Source organism: Pezoporus wallicus, unplaced genomic scaffold, assembly GCF_028554395.1.
Source record: "Pezoporus wallicus isolate ANWC-B61680 ecotype Strahan unplaced genomic scaffold, APGP_CSIRO_Pwel_v1 contig_7505, whole genome shotgun sequence".
NCBI classification, from domain to species: Eukaryota; Metazoa; Chordata; class Aves; order Psittaciformes; family Psittacidae; genus Pezoporus; species Pezoporus wallicus.
In genome coordinates, this window is record NW_026638908.1 from 1,491,434 (window position 1) to 1,510,362 (window position 18,929).

Below are 18,929 nucleotides of genomic sequence, written 5' to 3' on the forward strand. Positions count from 1 at the left end.
TACCAGCAGCATTACCTTCAAGGTCAGTTCAACAACTTACTGTTGCTGATCTCCACTCCCTTGATCTGTCTTTGCTCAAGTATATTCCACGGTTCCAACCCAGAACAGAACAAAATTGCTCAGAAGACAAGTCAAATACCAAGCAAAACAAAACAGCCCACTGCAGAACCATAGCGATCTCTCAAAAAAGGTAAAACGTTCTACTACCATCATGCTTGCTTCTAGGAGGCAAGCCATGCACTTTGCTACCTTGACTTTTCTGTGCAACACCTTCAACCCCTGATTCCTCTGCTGAAGTGCTTTTCACCATACATTAATTGCAGTCAACTTCAACTTTAGATTAAATACCTCTTCCAGGAATTCCTTTGGCACCACAGGCATGCAGAAGTATTTCAGAGAAGGTGTGCACACTGACTGTGAGCTTTGTGGCTTGCCAGTTGGCAAGCCCTGTATCAGTCCTCTGATGAAAAATACAGTGGGTCCTGCCAATCAGCTCTGCAGGAGAACTAGTAGGGACAATCAAGTTCCTCTGTGACCAAATCTAGAAATCAGCACCTTGATTTGCTCATTCCTTTGGCTTATCCTTCTCCTGGTTTCCATTACACCATTCTTCCCCAGTTCTCCTCCACTCTGTTCTTTCAGGATGTCCTCTTGAAGAATTTTCTTGTCCCACCTTCAGGACCCAGGGGATCATCTCTACCTTATATATTTGATAAACTTATTTGTAAGAAACAATTCAACCACCTTCAAAACAGACTCATTTGTCTGCACCCTAACTAGCGGGAATAATATCCTTACACTGCATAGCATTCAGGCTGGTGACTTAGCTGTATCCTTGGATTTGGTCTTCACTCTGTGTCCTCACATACTGTCTGTGTTTAATTCTTAAAGATGTTTTGAAAGAATCATCTGCAAAATACAGCCTTTCCTGACCATCCACATCTAGATTTTCATCTCATGTTATTATTACAAAACACTTTTTCCTCTTATCTTGACAGGGTAATTTCCTCCTGCTGATATCCATTTGCAGTGTTTTTCCAAGGATCATTTTTCTAGCCTGCAACTGTAATCACCTCTTACATGGTCTTGCACTTGCTCCTTGTTGCTTACAAAATACCAGCTTCTTGCCTTCACTTTCAAAGCCTCTCTCAGGCTGCCCCACTAGCATTCAGGCTCTCAGTTGGCCATGTCCTGGTCAATTCACTGTTCTGGTTAACTTACTGCAGCACCTTCGATTTTCAAACAAGCACTAATGTGCTGTTTCTTATGCTGACTGTTACGCATGGAGGAACCTTCCCAGAAGACTGCGTCATCCCCCCCCCAACCCTGTCCTTATCCTTTAGCAGTGATAATTGCAAAAATAAAGGTTAGATTACTGATTTACAATATTTTCCTACCTGCAGACCAACACTTTAAGAGTGGTTTCTTGTGTTTGATTTATCACCTGCATCACCCACTGTATTTTTGGTGTTAGATGCTTAGATGTTTATGAGTAGGAGCAAACACTTCGTATGGTCTGTGGTTAGGACTCCACAGAATGATGAAAATAGAGTAATAATGGTCCTCTGCAGACATCAGATTAGGCATAGAGTTAAGGTCCTCCTGTATTATTGACTCCAAACTGATGTTAGGTCACACAGGCTCACAACAAAACAGAAAAGCTTGCCACGCATTGAACACGTTTGGGTGTGTCGTGGTTTAAACCCAGTCAGGTAACTTGTTCACTCACTCCCAGTGAGTGGTGCCGAGCTGACAACAATCAAGGTCCGTGTCCGTCTCCCCCCGCCCTGCACCGGGGCTCTCCCCTTCCCCGCTCCCGGAGGAACGGGGAGGAGGATCGAGAGAGTGCAACTCCTACGGGTTGAGACAAGAACAGTCCAGCAACAAATCACCACCGCTACTATCAGCTAAAACAATGATAAGGGAAAATAACAAGGGAAGAGAATACGATACCACCGGCCAAGAAAACGAGTTCCACCCGGAAGCCCCTGTCCTTCCGGGTAACTCCCAGTTACCCCCCACCCCGGGCATGACGTGCTGTGGTATGGAATACCTCCCCGGCTAGCCCGGGTCAGGCGCCCCGTCTCTGCTTCTTCACAGCTTCCCCTCCTCCCTGGCAGAGCATGAGCCCCACAGAGTCCTTGGTCAGGGTAAACATCACTTAGCAACAACCGACAACATCGGCTTCACCAACACTGTTCTCAAGCTAGAAGTCAAAACACAGCACTGCACCAGTTAACACAAAGGAAAAAAACATGACTGCTACTGCTGAACCCAGGACAGGGTGTTCCTCATTATCCAACAAGAAAATTTTCAAACATATTTTACTTTTTTGATAAATTACAAAGCAACACTAGTGGTCTGTTAGTCATCACCAACCCAAAGGCAACATCAACACAAACCTCCTGGCCCTGCTGTCTTGGCATCTTGTTCATGTTGTGTTCTCAATATTAGTGTTTTAAATTTGTGTTTAGAACAAAAACCTGCACCCTTTTTTCATATCCTAGATTCACAGTCTTTGAATCAGCTGAATGACCTCATGTTTTGGGGTAAGAACTTCTGCTGTGCTCCCTTATGTATTAAAGAGTATGAAAATAGTATCAGCAGTAACTCTGTATATACCTAAACCACAATCAAACTGCATTCTTTGGTTTTGTTTTGGCAGTACCCCTTTAAGTACAACATGAGTAGAAGCAACAGCAGCAAAAAAGCTCCTTTCCAACTGAACTAAGATATCAAATGTTTGGTATTTTTATTCAGTGTATTACTCAGTGCTGCAAAGCACATTCCGAAACTTGATAACAAACTGTATGCTGGAGGAAAAACCCCAAGGAGAGAAAGGGGGGAGGAAAAACATAAACAGTTCTTCACTTCCTCTTAACAGAAAGAAAGATAGAAAAAACAACATAAAAGAGGCATTGTTGCCTAAAATCAGTCATTTTTTTTGTCCCTGGAAATTCAGTTAAGACAGGTTTTCTCATCACGGTATAATCCAGGAAAATGCCCTTCCTTTCCTTTCTCCTTTCCCCTTCCTCCCAGTAGAACCTAGACATGAAACTAACCCAAGTAATCTTCGTGTTCCTTACTGGAATTCATACATCCAGCAAGGGCTGCAGCAGCTATGATTTGCCAGAGAAATTCTGTCGGTTTTGACATGTGCTGCTAATTTAAAAAAGGAATTTCAAATACATTTGTTCCAAAATTGCTTGGATTATTATTCAGCCTTATAAAAGTAGCAGTCATCCAAGTATACGTTTTACCTCTTAGAAGGCCTGTTTATGTTTACAAACCCATTGTCTTGATTTGTGTATCTTATTCTACAAATTTTAGTGTTTCTCTTTTGATAGCAAGAGCCTGTTGTGTCTGTACTTCTAACAACACAGAGAGAATATTTGAGCAGCCTGTACAACTCCTCTCTCCTAATGAATACCCAAGAGCTGCAACTCTTTTAGTAAATAATAAATGAAATTCTGCTTGCAGTATGCTTCTAGGCCCCTTAAAAGTTTATCCTAAAAACCTTAAATCTGTGGAGTAAAATACTTAGCAATATTCTTCAGTAGACTACAGCTATTTCACCTGCTTGAAAAATCAGTTTGTGCTCATGATGTTTCAAGAATTACCATTTGGACCAAGAAGGCAACATCCAGTTTCCAAAAGACGGCTTTTCCATTAGCTTTCTATTTCCTGAGAAGACCAAAAATGAAATGACCTCCCACCATCCAGCTTTGTTAGTGAAGCCTTCCATAATCTTAGGATGCCACAGGATATGGCCATTTTAATGCTCAGTATAATAAAAATCTACTGCCCATACGGATGGGGACAGGAATGCAATGCTGCTTGACTTTTACTGGAAAAACTGCAGTAATAAGACACAAAAGAGGATGTAAAGTTTCTGGTTGTGGCTAAAGAAAACACTGTAAAGTGCTCTGGTGTGCTCTGAGGAGCTTGATTAGATGGAGCACAGCAGATGTGCAAATAGCACAGATCTGGTCAATGATGATTTTCCAGAAGACAGGAAACATTGCTGTAACTAGGCAGCACCCCCACGTCAAAAGCTAATAAGCTATATAAATTACTTTGGGCAACGTGAAGTCCAGTGAGGACAGTGATGGTTTTAAGCCAGTTTATTCTTGCTCTCTGAGGCTGGACTGAGAATTATGCTCCTTCAAGACCCACTGCATACTTTGAGACCAATGATCAAACTAATACAAACACAGATGCTTAAAGCAGGACTCTTAACAGATCAGCTGCTGTCCATTCCCTGAATGCAGGGCTCTCCAAGGACTCTGAGTTGTGCCTCTGCTCATGGTCAAAGGTTCCTCAGACATATTGGCCCTTTTCTGATGCAGTTGAGAAGGTAAAAATGTGTAGTCCTCCATAGGGCTAGATCACATTGGCACTCAGAGCATGCTCTCAAAAGAGAGAAGTACAATGGAGACAAGTCAAATTTTGGGCTTTGTTCAGTTTGATCTAGAAGCTGAATTCCTAACTTCCGTGGATAATCCCAAATTAAAGCCAGAGGCAAGGGCACAGGGATGGGATATGGGACTTAGGCAGGGACCAGGGATGCAGGCACAGCAGTGCACTGAAGGGAACAGGAAAGCTGCTCCTAAAGAAAGACAACCCTTGAAGCATAATACTGCTCTTACAGAGTACAGTACGACCTAATTATTTCTGTGCAAAAGTAGCAGCAAGTTTTAAAAATCTGGAAGCCATGCCACTTCATTTAGAAATTAAGGCCTGAAAACCCCCAATAACTTCTCATCCTCAAAACACCACAAAGCTAGGCTGTCAATATCTGTTGTGGGGCTTGTTTGTTTGTTCTGTTTTGTTTTAAGTAAGCTATTGTTTGCTTGATATAAGAGATGCGACTCTGAGCTACAGCATTTGTGAGTGGAGCTTTTCTGCCTAGGAAGAAACCCACCTAAGTTTGTCTGTTCTACGTGCTGAGTACGCACCTCTCTCAACTCTTTAGCTACCATCCATGATGATGGTATACATATGCTGGCTCACTGGTGTGTATTTGGCCTCAGGCTTGGGCAGCACACCTTGCACTCTCCTAGCATTTGTGGCCCAGCTTCGCTCAGGGATAAGGAGGACTCTGAGGGATTGCAGAGCTGCTTGGAGTCCAACCTCAAGGACCTGCCTGGCCAGAGGAAGCATCATGGTGGCTGTCACACTAGGCATAAAACGTAAATGCTCTTGTTGTGCTGAGTGCAGCAGAAAGCAGAAGAGCAGGATCAGAGATGCTTGTTCAGTGCAGCTGAGATTTTTGCCTATCTGAAGACAAGCTAAATTCTCTGACTACTGCTGGAGAAAAGCAGCCTCCTGTTAAATTCCATTAACCTCCCCTGCCCCCCCCCCCCCCCAATATCTAAATTAAGATCCAAAGGGAATTTGTGTAAGGGGAAAGAAACAGAAACTGAAAAAGGTCCACTAAGCAGACTATTTTTTTTTAAACTTGTCTCCTCTTCTGCCCATGTCTAATTTTTATTTCCTCACTGCCATACTGGAAATAGAACCTCAATGCCCAGAAAGGCTGTGAAAGTTGCTTATTTTAACCTGCTGCCTTGTGAAATGAATGGGAAAGCATTAGGGAAGGCTAGGAAAAGCACAAATAAATTAGCTATGATAGTGGTCCATTACATCCATTGGCAGAGAAACAGGCTTGGTTGAAGAAGGAAGATGAGGACATCTGTCAAAAGGTCAGTCTTGCTTGTGGGAGTATAGGGTCTGGGGCAAAGCTTGATTATCAACTCTAGCCTGATCTTCATCTCTGCCATCAAAATCTTTACTGCTCATATATCCCACCACTGCTTCAGCCTCTCTTCCAAAATGGGGCATCAGGAACTGGTTGAAATCTGGGGGACAAGGAATGCCAAGTCCTGTTCCACACAACCTGCTCCCCTCCCAAACGTTCCCTGCCGCCTTCTGTCCTCTTTGTTGTGTTTCTCCTTCCTTCTGTGCAACCTTAAAGCAATGCCTGGTTCTCCATGTACATGACTTAGGTGCCCTGCGGGCACGGCTACTACCACAGGACTAGGGTGTGTGCTATAAATAACCTCTCCAGGCACTAAGATCTTGTCAAGCAAGAAAGCAATGCCTTTGTCTGAGGGCCTCTCTGCACTCCCCCCTGGCCTGCTACAAGCTGTAAGCAGGAATGTCAGGACAACATGACCACAACTATTTCAGAAACGGGTATTACAGCAGAGTGACAGCTCCATGACCTTCTTTGTTTCAAGGCTGACCTTTCCAGAGCTTGCAAATCCACATGCCTTGGGTGCCAAAGTAGTTGGCAGTGCCTACAAACGGCATTCTCTTACATATAGGTTGCATATATACTTGGGTGAGGCGGGCTGAGTCTTGCCTCTCAGGGTGGTTGAATTCCCACCTTTTCCTTCTCTCACAAGCCATGCCGTGACAGCAGGGAAAGCCCTGTGGGTGCAGCTGAGCCCTACTCCCTGCCTCAGACAGAGACCTGAATTCATGAAGCTTTATCCTTTCAGGAGGTCCTTCATTTTCCCAGCATGAAGCAGGAGATGGATCATCCTTTCTATGTCAGGGGAAAAAGGAGTCTTTTCTGAGGAGCTCAGGAGGTCTTTGTCACCTTGGGAAGTCCAAGCCCTCTTTTTAACCTACCTGCAAAGACAGACCCTCCTGAGAAGGCCCCAGTTCCCCTTCACCATTGTCTCAGCCTATAAAAGCTTTCCCAGTTAAGGGAATGAGAATGAACTTGAATGAGAATCTTGACAGAATGAGGAAATTCAAATATAAAATAGAGGTTGTCCTTAGGTAAAACTGACAGGAAGGGGAGTGATGGTGACCATGAGACTGGTAAAGGCCTCCAGCCTGAGCAGGGTGGGAGCCCTGGTAGAGAGTAAGGGCCCTGGTGTAATGCTCAGGCAGTGCATAACGAAGACAGCACGTGACCATCTAGAAAACTGCTGATTCTGTGATACGTAACATGCAAAAATTTGCTTTCAGCTACTTGATGTCTTCCTAGCGTGGGTAGGGGAGAGTGAGCCGAAAGGACTTTCAGTGTGTGAGGGCTTTATGTAGTGAGGAATGAAGAGGGAGGATGGTGCTGAAAGAGCAGAGATGCCGCTAGTTGTCTTTGATGTGCTCAAGCTGCCACGTAATAAAACTGTCCACATTTTCAGGACACAGACCATGCCTGAGATTTCTGTCATGGGTCCTACAAGAAGTTATATATTGCAAGCACTTAAACTCACAGCCAGTGGCCTCTTTCTCCTGAGGAAGTGCAGACATCCTCTGCTGCCATGGCCAACAGTGTGTCCACAGTTAACTTGGGGCCACTTTTGCCTGGAAGTATTTTTCCTGTGTGTGTGTGTCTTTGCTCCTGCATGTGATAAGAGAGAAGGCTAGTCTTCTAGCACCTCTACCCCACTGTCCTGGTTTCAGCTGCAACAGTTATTTTTATCTTCATAGTAGCTGGTGCAGTGCTGAGTTTTAGCTTTAGTCTGAGAACAATGCTCATGTTTTAGCTGTTGGTACGTAGTTTACTCTGGCCGAGGACTTTTCAGTCTCATGCTCTGCCAGTGAGGAGGGGCACAGAAAGATGGGAGGAAGTAGCTACAGGACACCTGACCCAAACTAGCCAAAGGGATATTCCATACCACGGCACGTCATGCCCAGTGTATAAACTGGGGGAAGTTACCCAGAAGGCCGAGATTGCTCCTTGGGTCAGGCTGTGTATCAGTTGGTGGGAGATGAGCAATTGTATTGTGCATCACTTGTGTTTATTGTTTTCTTTCCCTTTTCCCTTTTAGTTTTATATTCTCTCCCATTGTTATTTCCCTTCTCATTATTATTATTATCAGTAGTAGTATTATATTATACTTGTTAAACAGTTTTTATCTCAACCCATGGGTTTTACATTCTTTCAATTCTCCTCCCAGTCTCATCCAGAGGGATGAATGGGAGGGTGAGCGAATGGCTGTGTGAGTTACAGCTGAGTTACCAGCTGGGTTTAAACCATGAAACTCACCAATGTGGAGCTCAGGGGAAAAAAAAGCCCAACACCTTAACTCTGCCCCGGTTGGTGAGAGCCCCTGTGCACCCACTCTGCTGGTAGTGACTAGGAATTTCCTCTTCCTGCAGCCCAGGGAGGAGTGTTGCCCTCCTCTGGGAGCAACACCATATCAGCTAAGTCTCACACATCCTGTTTGTCTTCAACCTTTGCACACTGTGCCATGTCTGCATTTAACCCTCAATAAACCCATGGAAATCATGGCTTTCCTACACCATTAGCCAATAATCCTCGTGACAAAAAGACCTTTGTGCCAGCTACTGTGACACAACCACTGCGTTGGTGGCAACACCCGCTTTTCTTTAACTGCATGGGGAAGTGCTGGGCAGAGGGTCTCATCCATCCCACAAAAACACGTCACCTTGTTTTCTGCTACCTCATTCTGTTGTCACAGTCACAGCTTTGCTAAGCAGCTCCCTGATATTCATGCCAAAATTTATTGCTGATGAAAAGAAGCCTCCCAGTCCCCATATTATCTTTGCAAATATCAGCTGCTGACTGCTAGATGCAAGCAAAGTTGAAATTCCCAGTAAAACTCTGGGAGTTTAGTTTTGCTGAGTTCAGCCTTCTGAAGTGGTATGATGAACTGAGCTCTACACCTTGATGCTTCTCCTGTGCAATTTGATGTATAGATATGACTGCTTGGTCACAGTGCAGATTGGCAAATTGAAACTGCTGATTGGAAGGGCAATTTCCACTAAATCAGCTGCAGCACACAGCCATACAGTGGTAATTAGGAAAATCCAGTGATATTTAGAGAGGTTTTTTTGTTTTTTTTTTTTTTTTTGTTTTTGTTTTTTGTTTTTTTTTGTTTGTTTGTTTTTGTGTGTTTTTTTTTTTTTAATAAAAAGAATCAAGATGCAGCTGGATGCACTGTTGTTAGTATCTGTGCTGATAAGAAAATGAAGGGATTAAATTGTTTTCCATGTAACGCACTTTCACCTCAACACTTTCCTCTTCACCTGAATGCCTACAGTCTTCAGGGGGGCAACAGAATGAAAAGCTCCTTCTGCATAGGCAGATCCAATCACCTCTCCTACAAATCTTAATCCATTGGATACTTGGCGGGGTTTCAACAAAGAACCATGGGGCCTCCAGTTCCCCCATGCAGAGAATCTGGCCCCTCTGTGACCCTGCCGTGAGCTCTGGCCTGCATATTACAGAATTACTTTCTATCCTTTCCATCCATCTCAGAAGCAATGACTGAAATTTAAGAGTTTATAAAAAAGAGATTACCAGACATTCAGACAGTCATCAAACCTTACAGAGAAACAGACTGACAGAATAAATGAAGTAATGCTGCTCTGGGAGTTTAACTGTTGATACCTTAAAGTGAATGAAATACTATAGAGAATTATTTACTCCACAGCACAGTAATTTTTATGTTGCTTTTATTATTTGCCTGGAAAGTATATTAATTTAAATGTGAACAATTACAAAAAAGTAGAAATGATTATGTTGGATTTTCTATTCTGTAGTCATTTTATCATGACGATCACACACCAGCTCTCGGAGTCAGGACCATTTTCAGGCATACACAAAACTTAGGCAAAATAACCATCCTCCTTTCAGCCCAGTGAAAATAAGTACACATTCTAATTTGAGCATATGGCTTGTTCCCACTACTTTCCCCAGGTGAAGCAGGGCTCAGACTGTTTTCTTACCTGGGTATGGCACTCTTCCTTTTGTTACCAGTTCTGTCAGTAGGATTCCAAATGACCACACATCTGACTTTATTGTGAACCTTCCATACAATGCTGCTTCTGGTGCAGTCCATTTAATGGGAAACTTTGCACCTAATGAAAGAATAAATGAGTCTTAATCAGAATAGAAACAGAGTCAAAGTACCAGTTTGCAGGTTACTGCTGTCTTCTACAGCATATGCAGGTGGACAGAGCTGCAGGAGAGTGAGTGTTACCAAAGGCTCCATGGAGTATGGGCAGAGAAGACAGGTGGGTGGAACACGTAGGGCAGAAGGAAAGACTTAGCCGGGAAGGGGTGGGTTGGTCCCACACCCCAAGAGATGGCTAAAACATTTTAGTTCAGGTTAGAAGTTTTATAAAAGGGGAAAAAAAAAAGCCAAATATAATAGAAATTCTTTCTCTCAAAATGTTTTAAATTAACGTGTCCCTGTGATATTTGTAAGTCAAACACAGTTAGCATGTATGAATTGAATTATTGGGAATGTACCTCCCAGTTTCAGTGCTCAAGCTGAGCAAAATGCAAAACAAACAAACATGGTAAAAACGTAAATTCAAACCAAACCTAATATTTCATTAGAAACATGCAAGGACTTAAAAAATAATACTGCCATTTCAGTTGCTTGGAGTGCAATGATGTCAAGGCACAGCTCTGGCCTGTGATTTATAACCTGACAGTGTACTTTAAACTCCTGGCACTGAAAAGCCTGCAGTGCCTTAAATACGTGCAGTTCTAATGTGCTCATCCATCATTAGAGCTTGCAGAAGCCGGTTGTGGTAAGGATGGTAAGATAGCAAGTCTTTACACACTGATTTATTTGCTTTTCCAATTGTTTGCTGTTTTCTTAGGGAAAATAATTTCAGGATGACTTTAAAGAAAAGTCTTGTGGTAATAATTAACTTGTAGTATGTACAAAAAAAAATGCAGACTGTTCCCTGGTGCAAAAGAGTTGTGTTGCGTATTCCTGATCCCTAGTGACAAACACTCTTGAATTTGGAAACAGACTGACTTTGATTTCTCACCACCCTCTCATAAAAGTTCCCTCAGCTTCTAGGAGGAGTGTGGAAAGTGTAACAATGTGGACAAATCACTTTCAGGGAGTGAAGTTATGACACTGTTTACAGTTCCCTGCTGGTGCTGTTCTGTTATCACATCCAGTGCTCGGTGCCCCATGTCTTCTGCTATACGTCACAACTTGATTTGACTCAGAGTACAAAGTAAACATGTTAATAATTCTCATCTCCTTACTTAGTAAAACATCAAGTGCTGAAACTCTACATGTGAGTGATCCTGAGAGAGAATATTACTTAGAAACAAATACATTTTCTAGGGAAAACTGCAGTTGCTCAAGTAAATCCTGCTAAATTAACAGACACAATACGAAGTTTTACATCTCCAATGCCTGAAGTCAGGAACTTGAGTCTAATTAAGCATCAACGCATCAGTGGTTAGATTTGCAAAGGTGCCAGAGGATTTTTGGATGTCTATTCACTTTCAAAAAAGTCTGCCTCTTCTGTATTTTCATTAGTTCATACGCAGGCAGGAGCTAAAATTTGGGTGCTTGGCTTTGGTTTCAATCCCCCTAACTTACACTTCTTCATGGAGCCAATCTTAGTTTAAAACACAGAAAATTTACAGAACTTCACCTTCTCTTAAAAACCGCCCTGGCTGTGATGTCTGAGATCTCTGCGGAGCAGCCTGCCATCACTTGAGCCTCTGTTCTGGAAACTGGCTCTGCTCCAGCAGTACCAGCAGCCCCATGGGGTTGGCAACCAGCTCCCCAGGCCACAGGCAGATCCTAGGGCTATATACCCTGTGCTGATCCCTGGAAAAACTGCAGGCTAAGTTCATCTGGTGGTCAGGTTCCCTAGGCCAACAGTGACTGGCTTTAGATGGGCTTATGCAGGCATGCCATGAATATGAGGGCTGATGTCCTGCTGCTCTCTCATACGTGCAGCTGAGACAGTACACACACACCATGCCAGCTGAATGAATTGCTCCAGGCTGGCCAGCAGCCTGAAGGCCTGGACCCTGGCTGGTGGTGTGTGAGATAGCCAAACACAAGGGTTTGCTTGTTCATGTGTTGCACACATTTCATTCTATAATTTATTTATGTATTTTTTCTTTAATCAGCTGTGTTTTTCTGAGAAGCTGAGCCAAACCTGGGCTAATTCCCTTGTGCTTCATACCAAAGGTAGCAACAACTTACAACTCATCTCTGGAGGAAAAGAATCTCTTCAGACTCGTTTGTGGCCAACTCCCTCAGTACTTTTGCCTTCCTCATCTACTGCTAGTGTGGCACTGGGAGGTATATGGTGTGTCACCGGACCATGGGAAGATGCAAGTAGTAGGTGAGAAGGGAGTACAATTCCAGCACATCCCTTTTCCTGAGAGTTAGAGCAGTACAAAAGCCATTGGGCTGTGATGAACACTGCTGGAGAAGACAAATGGTCTCTGCTGGGGATTTTGTGATGACAGGATAGCTACTCATTCCATTTCCATGTTGCCCCTGCTGTAGGTGATTCTCTGGCTAAAGTAACTAATACAAAAATCACATGCTCTCCATTTTGTGCAGTATTTCCTGAACTTTGGTTTGAAGTGATAGATGGGGAGGAGGGAAAGGCAAGATTGGCAGAGAGGTTGCTAGCATAGCCAGATTCATGGCTTTCTGGCACTGCAATGCATGCTGGAGGATAATGGTCCAAGAGAGCCTGCAACCCAGTATGGCAGAGCCATCAGTAGTGGGAGAGCAGAGACTACTGAGGATGTACCAGCCTGGCCACTTGCACAGCTGAAGGTACAATGCATGCACTTCGTAACACATGAAACCACACACAGCTTGTGTGAATGGGGGTACATGTGTGTGTCTAAAAGGGATACCCCCAAGGCGTTGCCTCCCATCTAATGTCTGGCACTGGAGTCATAAGCAGTGCACTTCTGTGAAAACACAAAAATCCCAAATGTGTTGAGCACCACCAGGAAGCATCCCAATTGCTACTGCTATAGGAAGCATTCGCGTAGGCCAGACATGTGGCTCCTGACACAATCTCCGTGCTTACTCTCTCCCAACACACCAATTAAAACCCTACCTTCTCCCTCTGCTCAGGCCTCAGCAGCTTATTAAACAAGCTGACTTTGTGCTGCAAACAAATTACAGCATTGGATCATCAGATAAAATGCGTATTACCGACAAGCATGTTAATAAATCTGTTAAGCCAAATTACCGCAGCTGACAAGGCAGCCTACTTTGAAGGCAGATTTTATATCAGGGTGTGGGGGGATTTATCTTCTTTTTTTTGCTGGAATCTATTTTATTACAAACTAGCAGATCGGTAACTCCATGTGTACAAAGCAATCACACAGTGCACTCATTAGGTCAGGATAGTCTGTCTTTGTCCCACAGTGAGCTACTAATCTGCAGCTTTTATCTCTGTCCCTTTTTTGAAACACTTCAGCCTGAGGAAAGCCTTTTTTGGGTTTCTGCACTGCTCGCAGCCACGTCAAGCCAAGGCTGCTTGGTATGATATTACTGTTAGGGCAGCCGGCATTGCCTCCTACCTCTGAGGATTTTTGTGAGGCTCAGCCCTGTTCTTGGGACCTCTGCCTAAGCATTCACACAAGTTATCTCCCAGGAGGATTTCCTTGGGAAAAATCAATCAGTGGCCCTGCTTTAATTCGTCGTTGGCTATAAGCAGGTCACATGGTGAGGAGTGGAGGGGGCTGGGATAATTGAGTGACCTTGCCATACAACTCTCAGCATGGTTTCTTCTGAGGCAAGCGAAAATCCTTTACAGCTTTGTTGTTTTTCAGATCTAAATCTCAACGAAGCAGAAACCTCTGAAATTCATGCCCCAGAGCCACTGTCAGCTTGATAATGATCCTGTTTCCAGAAGCACTACAAAGCTGCTACCTCTCGTACCTTAAAACAAAACCCAAGGCAGCACCTCAAGCTCCAATACCCCAAAACCAGGGGAACCCTTGGGTTAGTGACCAGAGACCATAGTACAGAACTTAATTGCTCCTGGGGCTGGAAAGGGAAAGCTGCAAAAGGTAAAACCAAAGTGCTGAAGCAAGCATGTAACAGGAAACGAGTCAGCGTTGGCAGGCGATGATGAGTGCCGTGTGGGAGGGACTGTGCAATTACATTTTTTGTGCTGTGACAACGAACATGAAATTACAAGCCTGGCAAAACACGAGGGATCAGGAGCAGACTCTGCAGGCTGATCCCTCCCCAGGATGCAGTGGGACAAGTCATGGAACTGCGGGTCTAAACACCTCTCTCGCCCTCTGCCTGCACAACCCCCTTCCTCTTGAGCTGGCCATGCTCCTTCTCACCGAGCAGATGGCATCTCTGTAGGAGCGTATCAGTGATCCCCCTCTGGGACCCCGGGGGCTGCCTGTTGAGAAGCAAGAGATCTTCCATTGGCTCCATGGCTGGCCCCAGGAATGGCAGGTAAAAAGCAAGAACAAACCCCTGGATGTTAGAGCCTGCAGTATAGTCAGTCACGAACAAGAGACATCTGATTAGCTGGTGAGCAGGGAGCCACGTCTCTACAAAAGAACTGGGGAGAGCCTGGAAGGGGGGAAAAAATATCCCTGCTCATTTCTAGGAAATCAAAGTAGGAAGCATCGCTCGTTTTTAGGCAGGGCAGGAAGGAGAAATTTCTAAGTGTTACAGAGGCAAAAATGATCTGAGAGTTTACAAACACATACTAGTGCTCCCAAAATAGGTCTGACTTGTCTGGAAGGCATCAGAAAGATCCTTATTGTTTCATGTATGCTTGGAGCAGCACTGCTGCAAGTGCTGCCAGTGTATGCAGTAGAAACATGGCCTGGAAAATAACTCTGCTCTTTTTGGTTTTTTATTAAGGCAATTTTAAATTTGTATCAGCTGCTACTACTTAGAATAGTAACAACTCTTCCCCTGCAACTCTGTGGAGCGCTCGGCACTCTCCACAAAAATGCCATGTGCTTGGCCAAAACTGCGCATAGCTGTGAACCACATCAGTGTGAAGAGTAGCAGAACTGCATGGGAAATCCTGTGTTGGACGTGATGGGAAGTTTTTCTCTGTCCTGTAGGATAGCAGGAGTTTTAAGTTTGCGTTACAGGGCTGACATAAGCATCATCATCAATACAAGGAAATAAGCCTGAGTGCCTGACACTTGGGTAGGGGGAGGAGGAAGATGTAGATGTTGTAACAGCAACAGCAAAAAGAAGCAAGCCCCAGTGGTGCAGGCTGCAATACAGTCTACCAGCATAGCCTTTAAAATGGGTGTCACTTTAACAGGCATGTTTTTCCTCTTTGATTACTCACTTCCTCTAAAAGCAAGAGGAGCCAAATGCTCATTACAAGCCAAGAACTTTTTTTTTTTTTGGTATTATTTAATGGGAGTGTATAGCTGCTAGTCACACGCTTTAAATCATTAATGACATGACCATCTCTTTCCTTCCTGATGATTGCTGAGACATGGCAGTGCAGACAACGAACTGCTTTTTATTTACCTCTCATAAATCAGGAGCAGTCAGGCCTCCTTTGTTCAGACTAAAAAGAAAGTAAACCACTCAGTAAAACGTTACCACCAGGCTGAGTAATACCCATACAGGTTCAGGAACCCTTCGCTCTAGCCCGCTGGGGCTCAAAGCATCCCCATTTGTTTCCTTTCAAAATATTTAATCAGAGACAAAAGTGACAGTGGGGGAAGGGAGTAGGAGATCAAGCAAGGCTGCAGAAAACCACCTCTTCCCCATGCTGACAATGAGCTCTGTACTAACACACATAAGCTGAGAGAAGGAGGACTGCTGAGGAGAGAGTGACCAGAGGCTTTAATCTTCAGACTTTGTAAGGCAAAACATTTCCTTTCTCCCACAGGAGCTGCCAGTCTGGAGCGCTCCCCGTCCCCCTCCCCTCTGCTGGCTAGGCTCTCCTCCCATGTCAAAATTCCCACTGAAGCAGTAGTCAGCTAGATAAACAGAGCAGTCCCCAGATGCATCCCCTCGGAGGCTGAAGTAATAGGTCATGGGAAACAAGCAGAGGCAACCCTTTCCTCCTGATACTGTGGTCTCCACCAAGCACTGCTCAAACTGAAGTTTAACTAAACAAACCAGGACTGAATCCCACTTGAAGAAAAATTCCAGTGGCATGTTAGAAGCCATGTTTCTTCTTCAGAAAGCTGAAGGTCCTAAGCTCACCCTGGCTGCCCAACTGGCATGAAAGCCAGGTTAGTTGTAATGAAATGTAAATTGAGAATGTGCTGCTTGGTCAAAAATGCACCCCATCCCTAAAGCAAGCTACCCCTGAATGAAGGGTCGAAAGAACATTAACAAAAATACAAAAAGCTTTCTACAAGGTGCCTGTGATTACAGCTCTTGGTTCTCTCTTTTAAGGAATCCTGTAGCTCTGAAGGACTTAAGCCTGACCCTGAGGTCAGGGGAAGAAAGTACTGTCCATTGCTCTGAAGCATGGGAAGGATGGGTGACTTCTTCATACTCATACCATGAGATAAAGCCAGGCAAACACAATCCAGATCTCTGGATCATCAGCAATGCAGGTTAAAAGCCAAACTACTTCTCCCTTCCCAGCCATCTTTTCCACAACACAAGTGATTCCTGCCATGGAAGAAGGGCAGGAGATACCCATGACTACACTCCCTCTCCCTGCCAGTTCTGGTGTTATGCTTTTCTCATCTGAAAGATTTTCCACCCAAAATCCAATAATTTTTATTGTCTTAAAAAATCTAAGCTTCTCCTCAACATGAGTCAGGCAGGTTTCCATGACTTTCTAACATGTGAAGAGGGCAAAATTATTCTGAGAAATTTAAACCAGGAAGCAAACAGGTTATCAGAGGATTTCGTAGGGATCAGGACCCTGAAGAGGTCTGGACAGAAGCAGGTCACATACTTGTCTGTTAAACCAAATAATTAGTCATGTCAAAATATAAGTTGGGTGGCTTCCAGAGACAGACATGGCAGTAAACCAGAGAGAAATGGAGATGATACAGGACACTGTTTCAAAGCCATTTTGCAGCTGGCTGCTTTCTTCAAGGAAATTCTTCTTGTTTTACACAGGGGAAGGGCAAGCAGGCAGCTTTCTGTCTACCAAAGCCAGCAAACACTCTTTTTACTCTGGAAAGAATGACATGAGACTATTTCTTCTACCAAGGAGCAATTCCCACCCTCAGGCTGAAATCAATAGTGGTTAATACTCTGCATTAGTACCAACCAGAGGTTCTTCTAGTTCATGTCGTGTCATTCCCCCCCCCCCCCCCCCCCCCCCCCCCCCAAATAATCAGGTCTTGCCAGCCGAATGCGATGCAGCACATGGTCTACACTGGTGTGACTAGGTACTGCTGACAACAATTCAAATGGCATGAGAGCTGCTGCTCCCAGGCCAAGACAAAGCATGCTGGAAACTCTCTGGCTCCTTCTGTCAACACTTGAAAGTTACAGAAAGGGGTTAGCTCTTTCCTAAGAGTTAATGGTAAAATCCATGCTGAAACAGGGACTTCTTGTCAAGAGAAAAAACTCACAACAGGAAGGGGTAAATGCACGCTATGAAGTATATATCCAATCTGTGCTTTCTGATGACAGACAGCGGGGTTTAATGGGACACTTTTTGGCCTTAGCGCTGAAATGGGTGGTATTTACCAACACATATTGAGCAAGCACTATCAATGTACAGCCAACAGAAAGAGAACAAAACTAGCTCTGCAAACTTGGACCAACATCTGACAACTAAGCATGACTTGTAAAGAATTACTAACTACAAAGAGCTTGAGTCATGGCTCAGTCTGAACACACACATGCTTCTTTAAAAAAGCTACAATACTCTTTGATACTTTTTAATAGCGTACCAGTGGTCGGCTGTGCCCAGCACTCTGTGTGGCACTGGAAAATGGCTTTCCTATTAAAGTAACTTGTTAATTTCCCAGAGAAAACAGTGCTGAGAGAGAGAGCTTCATTGTACAGACACACAATTCTCTGACCCATTTGAATAAAGAAAATAAGAACAGCACAGCGATGTTGATAGCAGTCAGTAAATACTAGAAGGCACACTATGAAAGAAGTAGCTTACACAGGCTTTTTTTTTTCAAGGCTGGTAAGTAACGTATCCTCTTTGCTGTCCACCATGAGGATCTTTACTGTCACTTCACCCACGGGTGCTCTCACTCATTATCTCTGTTTCACTTTGAAAATTTTTTAAATGGAAGGCAACTAAATAAGATGTTCTCTTTAGGACATTCATTCAGCAGTGAAGTTCTGAGCTAGGAGTTAATATGAGTTCAGGATTTATTGAAAGCAACCCAAAACCATGGGAGAAAGTGCTCTTTAAAGCCATGTTCCACTCTTCCCCTGCACAAGACCGACACTCAGTGCTATGCTTTCCACTGTAACTACCTTGTCTGGCTGTATATTCATTGTCTTCAATCAGCCTTGCCAATCCAAAGTCAGCAATCTTGCATATTAGACCATTCCCCACCAGAATGTTTGCAGAGCGCAGATCTCTGTGTATGTAATTCATTCTCTCGATGTACGCCATTCCTGCTGCCACCTGCGAGAAACATGACACAAAATCAGTGCATTTTAAAATGAACTCAGACATACAGAGACTATAAAACCTACACATGTAAGTGCTCAGTACGCCGAAGACAGACCTGGGCTGCCATGTCCACCAAATTCGGTAGCTTCAAAGCTCTTCCTTCTCCATCTTTTAAGAAATCTAGCAAACTCCCTGCGAATGCAAAGTTGACATAATAGACATTAGGGAAACAATGGCTATTCATCAGGATGGAGGTGCAGCAATTTGTGTAATATTAAAGACAGCAATGTTTCAGGTTCAAGTAGACAAATTAAAAAAAACCCCACAATATCTTAGAATTCTCCTATTATACTAGTTTCACTTCTGTTTAAGGCTGATTTGCAGAAGAATACATCACTAGTCCAAGGAATGTGGCAGGGAAAAGAAACAACATTGCTTTAATTTTCCTGAATGTTACTGAGAAGAATGATCTTTCTTCACTTTTCCAGTGCTCTTTGAAACTATGTACATGCTGCTCTCTAAAAGCCTCAGCTAGCTGCAAAGCATCAGGTTGGTTCCAAGCCATACAAGCTATGGAAAAAGTCAGATATTGGCTCAACCTGCTCCAAAAAAAGGTCAGCCTGGAGCCTGGCAAGCCCAAA

At 43.9% G+C, this 18,929-nt stretch overlaps 1 protein-coding gene across 4 annotated transcripts in view; it reads right to left on the reverse strand.

Moving 5' to 3' along the window:
- The window catches only part of FYN (FYN proto-oncogene, Src family tyrosine kinase), a 143,106-nt gene that overhangs the window by 2,118 nt on the left and 122,059 nt on the right, over positions 1-18,929 (reverse strand). For all 4 annotated transcript variants that reach the window (XM_057413258.1, XM_057413259.1, XM_057413256.1 and 1 more), the window contains 3 exons: positions 18,404-18,480; positions 18,147-18,300; positions 9,715-9,846 (listed from right to left, as the gene is read on the reverse strand). In XM_057413258.1, coding sequence (XP_057269241.1) covers positions 9,715-9,846; positions 18,147-18,300; positions 18,404-18,480 — 363 coding nt within the window. The remainder of the gene's footprint in view (positions 1-9,714; positions 9,847-18,146; positions 18,301-18,403; positions 18,481-18,929) is intronic.